A 12,477-nucleotide genomic window follows, 5' to 3' on the forward strand; every position below is an offset into this window, starting at 1 on the left:
AAAAATCACGGCTTATGGGTAGAATTCAGGGGGTGATTGCATATGTTGACCAGCCATCACTAGCCCGCAGACGTACCTTGAGCCAGTCGTGCCGACCACGTGCTATGGTGTCTACATCACCAGATTGCTTTTGTTGATTGAAGAGGGGGATCTGGGCAACTCCCAAGAAATTGGAGATAAAGGAAGGTAACATCGCTTCTGCGCTCCCATTAGCGAATCGTCAATTGGGATGTGATGTGATGCTGCGTTTATCTTTGGTCGACCTTTTGGGAGGTTCAACACTGATCAACCCCACGAAAACGTGACATTGGGGAAGCTCGCCACTGGCTCTACGAAATAAGAATGTGAAATGCAACGGGGAAAAGAAAACGAACCCACACTTTCGTTTTCCTCGGCTTCACCCGCTCAACGTCAAAACCATGTGGATTTTGTTTTACTCCCCACCTTAGTTCTGCAGCTCGATTTGCTTGCTTCTTCGCCATGACGCGAATGGCAATTTCTGTTTTGCAGATATGCAGAAGGTTCGAGTACCCGAAGCAATAAGGAGCTTTTTTTTTTCTCTCTTCTTCTCACAAAGCGTACTTGCAGCCTATCGGATAGTGTTTTTGTACTTGCTACCGAGATGGCGAATGCAAGAGCACATACGCAATTTAAAAAAATCATTTCAGCAGAAGCTTGTTCCATCTAGAGATGAAATTGGTCAGGAACAGAAGCATAACTCTGAGTTATGTCACTTTCGGTGCCCTCAGTTTGGGTCTTCGTCTGTAACTTTTCAGGGACCGAGCGCGATGCTCGACATAAAACACACTCCATTTCCCCGGGTTTTATAATACCATCTAAACGGTCTCGGTCTTTGTCTGAAAAAAAAGAAGAGAAAAGCGGCGCTATTCCTTCACAAGTCCCGCTACACCCGCTGCGAGCCCTGTTTCGAGTTGAATCTGACGACTGTAGACTGACCTTTGTACTCGCCTTTGTTTGGTTCGCTGAGCGCTGGGCTGCAGCAAAAAAAAAAAAAAAAAAAAAAAAAAGCACTGACTGTCTTGAGAACATCCGGACTTGAATAATGCAGCCCATCGTCACCTTGGACCAGACGAGAACAATGTTTGCCACGATGATGGCTTACTGGTGTCCATGCATCATCAGCATTAGACATGAGCTCTTATAAATGAACGACAGCCTTCCTTGATGCTGTCATCTCTCTTTGCTTCGTAATCAAGCGAACGAGATACATGAGATACCCATAAGTACAGTTAAATACCCACGATCGTTACATTGACTGTGTCAATTCCTTTTTTTGTTTTCCTTCCAAACAACAGAAAACATACCAAAAAGAAAAGTGAAAAATAAAAATTAAAAACCCCTCATTACAAAAATGCGTTCCGTCAACGCCATACTAGCCCTCGCCGTCACGGCCGCCCTGGCAGCGCCCGCCCCCATGCCGGCGAGCATGACGGATCTCGACGCCGCGCTCCAGGCGCTCGAGGTCAACGCGCCCGCCGACGCCGACGCCATCGCGCACGGCGGCCACCTCCCCAGCAAGAGGCAGGACGACGTCGCGGCCGCGCTGGCCAGCCTCGCCGCCAACGACCCGGAGGAGGCCGCCGCCGTCGAGGCCGCACTCAAGAACGGCCAGGCACCGGCGGCGGCGACGGCCACTGCTTCTCTGACCAAGAGGCAGACCCCCGCCGAGATCCAGGCCGCGCTCGATGCGCTGCGGTCCAACGACCCCGCCGAGGCCGACGCCGCCCAGTCTGGCATCGCGGGTATGGCTCCTGCCGCCCCGACGCCGGCTCCCAAGCCCGCTGCCGCCGCCGCGAGGTTGGTTTCGCGCTCCGAGGAGGACCTCGGTGTTGCGGTCCTGGGCCTCATGGAGTCCAACCCTGAGGATGCGCACCGGCTGCTCAACGATGCCGAGGTGACGAGGCAGAACGAGGATGCGTCTCCCGACCAGCCGCCCTCGCCGGAGGAGCAGGAGTGGGAGGATAAGCCTGCGCCCCCTCCTGGGTTGTAAAGGGGTTAAGAAGTTGTATCGGAAAATTTCGAGGTAACAGGACTCCATCTTTTTGGGCTGCTGTGCGGTTCTGCAAGGTGAGAGGAGATGACAGAGGTGCGCATTCAGGTCGCATAAACGCTCCATTCCTATCGGGATTATGAGCAATATTCGTATGTATATAGTTTATATGATGAATTTCCATCACACATTGGTATCTCATAATGTGATCTAGTCTCATTGGGATGTATTATTTCAAGCTAAAGCATAAAGGAGTTAATTTGTTCCCAGTAGGTCCGGTTTTACGCACCTGGTATCCATAGCATGATCGATTTAGGCACGCAGTCCCTTAGGGTACTATTTACGAAGCGAAATTTGCAAACGATATGTGATACCATCTACTGCCAACACCTCATCTGATCATGCCACAGGTCTACACAATGACTAAAGAGGCGAACAGCTTCGAATGCAGGCTGAACAGAATTCCTGTCTCGTGGAACAATGTGTCCTTTGTTCTGGTCTGTCAATCGTCTTGGAAAGACTAGGATAATACGTCTATTTTCGGTAAATGAACGGCGGCTTTGTCCTTTTTCAAAAAGTGCCTTGGAATTGGCGACAGTTTTTTCCAAACTGCTGATTCTCGGTTGATGAAGAATTTGCTAGGGATTGGTTTTGCATAGTTAGTCAATCTATCTACCAAACTCGTCTGATGAACCATGGTGGTCACCAACCTCATTCCTGGCTGGCACATTTGTTAATATATTCGCTCGGTGATGCTTGCCGGGGTGTCTCTTGAAATGAGTCCAGTCTATCGATGCTGCTAACACATAGACATCGCTGCTTAAAATTCCTTGAAGGCAAGCATGGCTGCGCGTGCTCGGTGCCCGGCCTTCACAAAGCAGACAATGTCGTTTGCTTTGAATATGGTAGTCCCCGATTCTAGCTTGTAAGTATGCAGACAGAACAAAGTCTTTGTTTTCTTTTTCTTTTGTCGACAAAACGCGACGTGTGCATAAAAAGACCAATCAAATGCCCTCTTTCATGAGCTGTTGATGACCGACCATATACGAACGAACTAACCCCAGCAGCAACAGGTAAGTTTGACAAATACGGCTCACTCCAGTCACGCCCAAGACGCAACAGTTCTGTTATAGAGTAACAGACAGACCTATCCACCTGAACCAGGATGACCACCAACCCTCAAGCAAAGTGGGCAATCCTTTTTCAGGATGAACCCTACAATAAAGAATGCCTTTGGGTCAAGCGTCTTGGACAGGGTGCATATGCCCGAGCTGATCTAGTCAAGACCATGAACGGCCAGCTGGAAGTAAGGAAACTTCTTCACCAGCCAGCGTTTGCCGATGATCGTAGAGATACTATCAAGGCCGAGATTTTAACCATGATCGAAATCCGACAAGCATGTGACGGCCCCGAACTGGCCCTCGCCAAACTCAACTCTGCCGGATTCACAACCGGCATCAGTGAGCAAGGGCGGGACAATGGCGACCGCGATGTGGGTTACTGGAAGTTCTATAACCTGGTGAGCTGTCTAGACCTTATCAAGCTCACAAGGGGAATGGATCTGTACATACCCAGCGCTTTTGCCGCTGGGCTCGTGGCAGACTGTCTGTTCGGCCTTGAGAATCTCCTCCACAGCGGCAAAACGCACAATGACCTCTACCCGCGCAACATCTTCTTGAATTCGAGGGAACTAAGCGGATATACCGCTGTTGAGGGAGTCATTGGCGATTTCGGACTGTGTGGTACCTTGCCCCACCCTCACACATGCGTCGAGTCTATGACATGAAGACTGACCTTCCAACACTGAGTAAGTGTGTTAAGTTTCTTGCAGAAAACCGCAGGCCAGCCTCGGAGATAGAGTTGATCCAGGCCAGCATTGACGTAATCGAGCAACCTTTATACCCAGCGGACAGCCTGGAGAAGCGACGAGACGAGTGCCGCTGGGGGAAAATACAATCCATCCTCGACCTCTACATCAGCCAATGGACGAGCCCTTCAACAAACACCTCAACGTTCATCGATGCCATCGCGGCCTTTTCCGAACTCAAGCAAGAAGCATCGACGGATTTCCGCACGTCCATCGAGTCGACGACGTTTGCTACTGTCCTTCAGGGAATCGTCGGTGAGACCGTCGATGGAGTACCGATGATGTTCGATTCGTTCGAAGACCTTCGTCGCGTCGCTGAGCATGAATTCAAGGGCGAGATAATCAAGACGGTAAAGATCTGCCCTCGAACCTTTGAGGTCTCTGCTGTGGGTGACAGAATTGTGGTCTTTGCGAACCCAGAGGCGCAGGATTGTCGTCCTTGAGAAGCCTGAGGCGCGGGACTAAGATGTGTGTGTCTGTTGGATCTGAAACGGGGAAACACATCTGTGAGAATCAAGGTAGGTGCAGGTACCACCATCTGTGACCCTGTAACTTGTACTGTAGGAATAAATTCTCCATGTATTGCTCTTCCATTTCGGAACCTTTTGTACCTGAGTGTCCCCCACTTTCTACATGCTTTATCACGAATCAGAACGAGCTGGTGGGGCAGGTGCCGACTAGACCCCTTAGCTGTTTCCCATGGCTGGCTTGACGGCTTGCAGGGCGCGTCGAAATTGCGACGACACTCGCGTCAAATTGGCGAAGAGTCAATTCTCCAAATAAAGCACACGGAGAGAAACAGACCTTAATAGAAGCCATTTCCGTGCCAAAAAAAAAAAAAAAAAAAATCAAATATCTTAACCCCCCACGAAATGCAAAACAAGTCTCGCAGGAAACGCGTCCGCCAGAGTATCGATCAATTACCTCCAGAAGGCAGCCGTGAGCTTCAATTGTACAACTACACTCCAGCTTCCAACTTGACTCTGGCCCCGCTACCTGACCCGCTGGAGTGACGCATGCATCATGGAGACTAATCAACGTCTTTTATCTCTACTTCCCACCGACATGAATCTAGTTTCCAAGATAACACAGTGACATCGCCCCTACTCCGCCTTCCCGCCGAGCTTCGGCTACGTATATACGAACTCCTTCTCGACGTCGGCCAGATCAGCATTGACTACCGAGCTTGGACTCCAAACACCAAGGCACGACCGGGTTTTTACTGCAGAACTTTGGCATCCAAAGCCGATCCATGGGCCTTGCCACCGGTGGATCATAGAGGAATCTCCAGGGACCCTGCACTCCGTGGACAAAACACAGCGCCCGAGAGTCGTGTTGCCGACAAGGTCACCCAAACTGGCGCCACCTTGGGGGGCGTGACGCTGCTATCGGGTGTGTGCCGGCAGCTGTATCACGAAACGGCCATCCTTCCCTTCCAGCTCAATACTTGGTCTTTTCACAGTCCTCGCCTGCTGAACCGATACCTTAAGGAGCGGAGGATGACGCTAAAGCAGAGACGGGCCGTCAAGGTCCTTGTTGTCAGGGAGAAGCCTTCAAAGGCCGTAGAAAACATGTTTGGAGGCCTCCAGGTCGTCGCCTGGCGTGACGAGGCCAAAGGTCGACTAACCCGACGCGCTGTCAAAAGATGATTGTAGACCTAGGGCTGCTACATATGCGCACGTTGTTCTTCTACCGTTCTGCAGGCCTGAACATAGCATGCATGCCACGATCATCAGGGCTCGCTTCCCGAAGCCATCCGGCCGACGAGCAATGAGCAGAGGCGCCAATGGCTAGGTGGACAGCTAAAACATCCGCTTTCTTGACCAAGCAACAGGTCAGGAAGCCGGCTTATCTCCCGCCTTGGTTGATGAACCAGGCGTAACCGTCTGTCCCGGAATATACCTTGTCTAGTTCGAGGCACAATCGAAGCGGAACACATGAAAACGAGTTCCAGAAGAAATCAGCTACACTCAAGTCTGACGTGTATTTTATGGCTGCAGGCTGAGAACAGCAATGGAAAAATGTTCGCCCGGGATATATATACATCAGTCCCGGTAAATCGAAACAAAATTCTAGCCACCAAGGACGAGCGTTATTTTTTCTTTCAAGAAATGCGCATGGGCTCGCAGGCTCACCTAGGCCATATGCTGGAGAAAGGTTCCTCCTTGGTCGCAGCAATCACTACCAGCTGTTCAGCAAAGGCTGGCTGACTTGATTGACTTTTGGATACCGTGCAGCCGAGAAGTGCTCCGAAGAAGCCACCTCACTCGCTGCAAATGATTCAAATCCGGGATGGAACCCGTCTTGTGCTCTTTTCGCAATGAGACTACGTCGTGCGCGGAGCTCAAGGTCCGAGATGCTCAGACTGTTGAAATGAGATGTAGATGGCAAATCCAAGAAGCGCGCTGGCTATTTAGACACTGCCTTTCAACAATTAAGCAGACGAGATATCTTCGAGGCTCACCAAACACTACAGCACCTCGTTGACTTGGGCTCCGATCACGCTTTTACCCTCATTAATTGCTTTCGTCAAGAGGAAGATATTTACATGTCGATGCCCGACATCTCTACGCAAAGGAACCTGGTCTGGCCGCTTTCCCAGATTTAAGGATGCTGTGTAGGATTTTCTGTTGCAACAAATTCAGGGCGGAGCGGAGAGAATTTGAAGTGATAACTCGTCTCTAATTCTTTGCAAGGCAATTTGGACGGCGTGAGGGAATACTTTGTGGTGGTATTTTCCAGCTGCCTAAGTGGACCTCTTACCGATTGGACGACTAGAGACTACACATGAGGTCTGTTTTATGTCTCATCCTATGCACTGCTCCTGTTGAGGGAACATGAAGACGACCTGTCCACTCGATCAATGCTCAGGTTCAGGGAAACATTCTATATTCATAATACATTTAGTCAATGTGATCTTACACATACGGCCATACCCACTGTAATATATGGGATCCCGTCCGCTCTCCCCTAGTCAAACCAGGGGGGGGGGGGTTATATATTTAAGTAGAGAGAGTGGTGGGGGCCGTTATAGCTCACATGCTCGGTCGATGGTAACCCGCAGTCTCGCGCTTCGCCCCATCCTCGTCTAAACTCCATTAATGAATCTTCTGGCCGACACCGATTCCTGGCCATCAGAAGAACGAAGGGCACAATGTTCTTGGAGGGAGAAGGGGTCTCTGGTGTTTGCGAGTGAAATAGAGAGTGTCCCGACTTCATCTCTGATGCGCCAGATTCAACCCGATGGAGTGCTTCTGCCATAAGCTTCGAGCAAGCCAGTATGACAGCGTATGAAGTAATCATTTATCCAAGGAAATATCCCGCCTCACCAATTACTGTTGCTCAAGACCACAAGTATCAGAAGTTGTCGTACGATTCTCAGCCTCTCCGCTTGTCCTTCACAGATATATCTTCAGACAACGCTATATTATCGTCAGCTTCGCGGGCAGCGGTCGATTTCGTCAAGACCTACTGATTCGAGCTACACAATAGCCGTGCTTCCAGCAACCAGGTTACAAAGGCGTACAAACAATTGTGAATGTCAGTGAGTTTCGGCAACCGTGGAGCGGACAACAGAGTCCAAGGCTCGAAAGAGCGGAAAAGACATGAAAAGAAATTTTATAAACAATATATGTGAAAATAAGAAAACCCAATGATTAAACGGTAAAAATGGGACCTCCGTCTAAGGCTAAATACAGTACACATGTACCTGAGTAGTAGAAAAAATTTCTGTGAGGGCCGAGATTTCTGGCCAACACTCCAGGAGGCTTAGCCCAACTAGTAACGACGCCGGTTACCATCCGCGCCACCATTCAACTCCAACATATTGATGTTGCGCGAGCCTTTCCGGGATGACCTATCCGGGTCTCCAGTACAAAAACTTACTCGGGCGCTCTCTTTCAGACCAACATTCCAGGCGGCTGAGCCCAACCGGTAAAAATATCGCTTACTGTCCGGGCCGTTACTCACATAGTAATTCTCGCGCGATACTATTCGCAGTTAGGTATCCTGTCGTTGGTATTCGTCAAGTGGTGAGCGGACTCCTTCCCCCCTGGATGTGAATGGGGTTGAGAGTAAGCCCGCAAGCCTTACGCCTGTCAATTTGTTCAACGAGGAGCAACAGGGTCGTTGGCGATGGCGGCGTTCCGAGCATTTTGGGTCTGTTTTCCAAGGTTGACGAGCGAAGGCTTGGATCTATGCCATATGTATATAAAAGGAGATCCTGCGGCTTTGTTTGAAAACCATTTTACAGCTTTGCCTTTATCACCATCAACAACCGCAGCCATCCTACTTTAATTTTAATCTCTTTGATAAAAAACCTTACCTTTCATCACCTGCAATCTTTCCAAATGGTCTCCACTACCCTCCTCCTCCTCCTCACGTCGTTCTTCGCCTCCTTCGCCTCCGCCAAACCGGTACTGATCGGCTTCCGCACCGTCTGCGAGGCCGAGTACAAGGCGATTAAAGAGGAAGGCTCTCTGTTTTGGGACCCCGACCATAAGTCGGCTAAGTGGGCAGGACAGCTAGGCATTGGCAAATCGCTCAGCAACGTGGCTGGGCTGTGGTCGGGCGCGATAGCGGGCAACGTGGGCGGCGACTACTTCACTTATACGACGGCCGAGGATTCTAGAATTCAAAGTCTCCTCAAAATCTGGATTAACCCGATCGCACAACCGGCCCAAGGCCAGGACAGTTACCCTTACGATGAGGCCACAATTCAGAGCGTGTTAAAGAGAGCGGACGCCCCAGAGCCCGACCAGACCCTCCGCCTGGGCGTGGTCGGCGATGGCGAGGAGCTCCTAATCCCCGCCGCGGTGCTTCCAGGCCCCAACGACAAGAATACCGACAATAAAGGCGGGCTGCTCAAACTCAAGACGCATTGTTTTAAAACCATTAAGGATATGCAAAAGCACATGAAGGATAATGGCATCCCCATGGAGGCCAATTATGACTCGGCCGTCTTCACTTCCAAAAGATACAAGGTTGTAAACCAAAACACAAAGCAGGCTATTATTGATAAGAGGGAGAGCGAGGTAGTACCCGGTCCCAAACGCCTACTCCGATTCATGCCGCGCGATTTAAAGACCTCAAAGACCGCGAGGGTCAACGGAATGCAGGGGACCAGAGCGAGCGGCTCTTCTTTTTCTGACAAGCTGGTACTTGCCAGGGGTTACACCATCACGCTGAAGAAGAATATGAAGGCCTTTGCGTTCCCTGCCCCAAAGCGCAACGCATGCCCCCTTGACCAGACTCTCGGCAGGAACCCCAGTAGTGGAGCGACTAACTTGCCACAGACGCCGAGGACGGATAATCTCCAGCAGCAGCGTCAACAGTAGGGCCTTTCGAAGTCGTTTACCGGCGGGAAAACCGCTCCGCCCGCCAACGCCGCCATCAGGGCTTCTCCGCCCACAAAACTCAAGAAACACAGCCCTGGCGTTGGTGCTAATTAGTAGAGAGGTGAATTCTATGAGGATAGTAACGCGCAATAAATGTACGGTGTGGGAATAGCGAAGTGTTCGCCAGGTGTAGATGGAAGGTGTTTAAAAACAAACGAAGGCGTTTACGTGGGCTCCGGTTTTTTGGTGGTTTTTTGGTGGTTTTTTTTTGTCTTTCTTTTTCTTTGTGGAATTTTGACATTTGCACCAAGAGTTTCAAGGCAAAAGTCGGTTGGCTATAGACGTTACGGTTTAGTTTATTTATTTGCAGTTTAATCGCCCAGAATTTGTGCCATTATGTACAACAATGGATGTGTCGAATTGCAGGAGCGGGCGCTTACGTTGGACTTACAAGGGTAAATCTATTCAAAATTGCTCCCTTTTTTTTTCTTTTAGCTCTTGCCAAGTCCTTACAAGACCACTGCAAACTCATGCCCACCAAACCTGAATTAAACACCCTCCCCGCCGAGCTGCGCTCCGAGATTTGGAGCCTTGCGCTCCTCCCTTCCCCGGGCGTCTATCGGTGCGACCCGTATAGGTTTATTTACACCGGCGCGGGTTACCGGCACGCGCTAGAAACCGATGTCGAGGATGCGCGTTGGCTGATCCAGAAGCGCCGTTACCCAACCGTTATGCATTTGTGCCGCGAATCGCGATTTGTAGCCCTGAGCGCCATGGAGAGAGAGGTGAGGGAGAAGTCGTTTTTTTACTACATCGGGCAAGATACGCGCATTTTCATCCCCGAGATCGACATTCTTTGGTTCGACGACGAGGACCATGGTGGTTCGGTTTTGCAACACCCTGCCGTGATCCTAAATCGCGGCGTTATCGGCGGTCGGGTCCACGCCATCCGAAACCTCGCCGTGTCGGTGGCGATTGTCAGTTCGCGCCGGCAGGGCGGTTTCAGCTCGAGCTGGGACTCGTACATAACCCAATGCTTCGAGCGTTTCGAGAGCTTGCAGCGCGTCGACGTTGTGTTTGGGCCCGTGCCGATGGAGACGCGATGCGATGGTTATAAAACCGATAAGGATTATTGGGCGGCGGCCGTTCCGGAAACGTTCCGTCATCAAGTAATCCTCACGGGGGAATACGACGTGCCAGAGTTGAAACTGTTGCGAGAGATTCAAGGGTCGAGTTTTGAAATTATTAGGCCATTGACAGACCAAAACCAAAACCAAGACCCAAAAGTTATTAAAGAAAAATTGGACAAGGTACGCGCCGACATATACGGAGGTTCTGAGATGAGCGCCCAAAAGCAAAAAGATGCAACAACAGCGGCGCCGGGACAAGGACAACAGCAACCAGTCGCCGAGGTTGTCCACCAGGGGAAAGATCTATCTAAAATCACGTTCCATGCCACACTCATGGTAGAGACGGCAAGGTTCCGGGGCCGGACGATTCGCAAATCCTTTCCTTCATGGTATTTTTCCAAAAATGATGATAGCGATGATTTCGAGTCACTATAGATGGAAAGCGTGGTTTATTCAGGAAGGGTGCCCGGATAAAACACCGTTTCTTTTTTTCTTTTTCTTCTTGCTTTTTTCTGGCCCGCCCTGAGCTGGTTGGCCTTTAAATTCTCCTCTCAGTCTAATCTAACCACGATTTGTAATTCGTAGAACAAATGGTCGTGCCGATCGGCTATTCATCAAGATGATATAAGATGCTTTAATCTCAGTATTCTTTGGTGTGATATACGCGACAGCACGAGCACCTCGGAGCCTCACGGCTTTCTCTTAAGGAGATGAAGACCATGCATCCGATTTTGAGGTAGGAAGGAGGGTTCTCTTCTTCTCTCTCGGAGAGAGATGATAACGATCACAAGCATACTCAAGTTTAGACATGATAAGGAGACCTCAACAATCAGCCAGTCAAAATAACTTTGATGCCAAAGCATACGTACACACACTCTGTGCATCTGCCGTGTTCCCCAGGTTTGCTGACTCGTGCCAAGATCTCAAGCGTTTTTCAGCTGTTGGTGCGGGGGTGGAGATCATAGACCAACCAATTACTATGGTCCACCGTGGTAATGTACCTACCTAGGTATGTACCGATATTTCATTTGCCTGCTGTACCTTTCCTGGCTTACCTAGGTAGGTAGGTACCTAGACAATTGAGGTTGAATAAAGTTTTTCTGGTCCAAAATTATGCAAGAAAGATTATCGCGATCGGAGCATACAAGGGTGGCCCAGTCTGTTGGAGAGCTTTTGACTTTTTTTGACGTTGTCATCCACTACCGCCCCATCCAAGGAACAAATCCCATAGAATCGATCAAATCCGCTATAAGATGAACAGGACGGAACCTCGAGGTGGGCCCGCGGTTACTTGGGGGGTGTCGGCGCATCGCTACGGGGTCGCATTTAAGGAGCAGGATTAGCGAGAGGTCAGCCCCCAAGACCACCAACCTGAACAACTAACTCCTTTGGATTATGACAGTTGCCCTTCGGAGCCGGCAGTTCGAAAACGGCAGATTTAGGAGAACAGATGTACGAAGTACGAAATGATGACAGGATAAGAGGAAATATTGCCGGGCATGAGAAGAGGGAAAAGGCAAGGATACTGTTTTCGGTTCGAGCGGAAAGCGTCGAACCAATTGCATCTTTTTCGGGGTTTGGGTCCTGGGGCCTGGCTGTCTGTCTGGTTCGCGAGCTGATAGGCAAAACAGGTCGGGTAAAAGAGGGCATGCAGTGCGTTGAAGTGGTGATGATTGCTTTTTTTTTTTTCTCTCTCTCTCTCAAGCGACTTTTTGATAGTGGCATGTTTAATAATTTAGATTCTGCCTTTTCTGCTTGTCATGGATTAAATGGTATACTTGAGCTTACTGAGCCATAAAGGATAACTGATCAATCTTCAATGCTTCAATGTGGATCCTTCAACGCATTTGTGGCCTGCGCATCTGCACAATATAAAGCCAAAACCAGGCACATCAAGTTAATATCCATATATAACGCACGGTGAGACGGGGAAAAAATACGCCAACGGCAGCAGAGTTCCCAACGGCTCAAACTAGCCGAACTGACAGGCATGCAATCTAAGCCATTCCCGGCTAGCTTTCTTTGCCTCTTTCAACCACGTGGTTTAGATGCCCACCCGTTTGTCAGAGAAGAAGTAACAAAAAGATAAAAGCTGGCTCACGGTAGACAGACACCATTTGTTCCTTTGTCTTT

General features: G+C 49.9%; 6 protein-coding genes across 6 annotated transcripts; 5 read left to right on the top strand and 1 right to left on the bottom strand.

Annotated features, from left to right (window-relative positions):
• Positions 1-1,372: 1,372 nt before the first annotated feature.
• On the top strand, positions 1,373-2,011 carry PgNI_05885 (uncharacterized protein; the record flags this gene model as incomplete). Its single annotated transcript, XM_031125915.1, has 1 exon — positions 1,373-2,011. The coding sequence occupies one exon, from the start codon at positions 1,373-1,375 to the stop codon at positions 2,009-2,011; it is 639 nt and encodes a 212-aa protein (XP_030982934.1).
• A 316-nt stretch (positions 2,012-2,327) lies between these two features.
• PgNI_05886 (uncharacterized protein) lies at positions 2,328-2,868 on the bottom strand (the record flags this gene model as incomplete). The annotated part of the gene is made up of 2 exons (XM_031125916.1): positions 2,328-2,649; positions 2,722-2,868. Coding segments are annotated over 2 exons (408 nt in total), but the record flags the coding sequence as incomplete, so codon positions are not given.
• Positions 2,869-3,176: 308 nt separating this feature from the next.
• Positions 3,177-4,321, top strand: PgNI_05887 (uncharacterized protein; the record flags this gene model as incomplete). Its single annotated transcript, XM_031125917.1, has 2 exons — positions 3,177-3,753; positions 3,843-4,321. 2 exons carry the CDS (start codon positions 3,177-3,179, stop codon positions 4,319-4,321), a joined length of 1,056 nt encoding a protein of 351 aa, XP_030982839.1.
• Positions 4,322-4,666: 345 nt separating this feature from the next.
• Positions 4,667-5,527, top strand: PgNI_05888 (uncharacterized protein; the record flags this gene model as incomplete). Its single annotated transcript, XM_031125918.1, has 2 exons — positions 4,667-4,817; positions 4,971-5,527. The coding sequence occupies exons 1-2, from the start codon at positions 4,751-4,753 to the stop codon at positions 5,525-5,527; spliced, it is 624 nt and encodes a 207-aa protein (XP_030981978.1). The 5' UTR covers positions 4,667-4,750.
• A 2,485-nt stretch (positions 5,528-8,012) lies between these two features.
• Positions 8,013-9,214, top strand: PgNI_05889 (uncharacterized protein; the record flags this gene model as incomplete). Its single annotated transcript, XM_031125919.1, has 2 exons — positions 8,013-8,036; positions 8,324-9,214. The coding sequence occupies 2 exons, from the start codon at positions 8,013-8,015 to the stop codon at positions 9,212-9,214; spliced, it is 915 nt and encodes a 304-aa protein (XP_030981979.1).
• A 530-nt stretch (positions 9,215-9,744) lies between these two features.
• On the top strand, positions 9,745-10,779 carry PgNI_05890 (uncharacterized protein; the record flags this gene model as incomplete). Its single annotated transcript, XM_031125920.1, has 1 exon — positions 9,745-10,779. The coding sequence occupies one exon, from the start codon at positions 9,745-9,747 to the stop codon at positions 10,777-10,779; it is 1,035 nt and encodes a 344-aa protein (XP_030982823.1).
• Positions 10,780-12,477: the final 1,698 nt, after the last annotated feature.

This window comes from Pyricularia grisea, chromosome I, assembly GCF_004355905.1.
Source record: "Pyricularia grisea strain NI907 chromosome I, whole genome shotgun sequence".
In the NCBI taxonomy this organism is placed as follows: Eukaryota; Fungi; Ascomycota; class Sordariomycetes; order Magnaporthales; family Pyriculariaceae; genus Pyricularia; species Pyricularia grisea.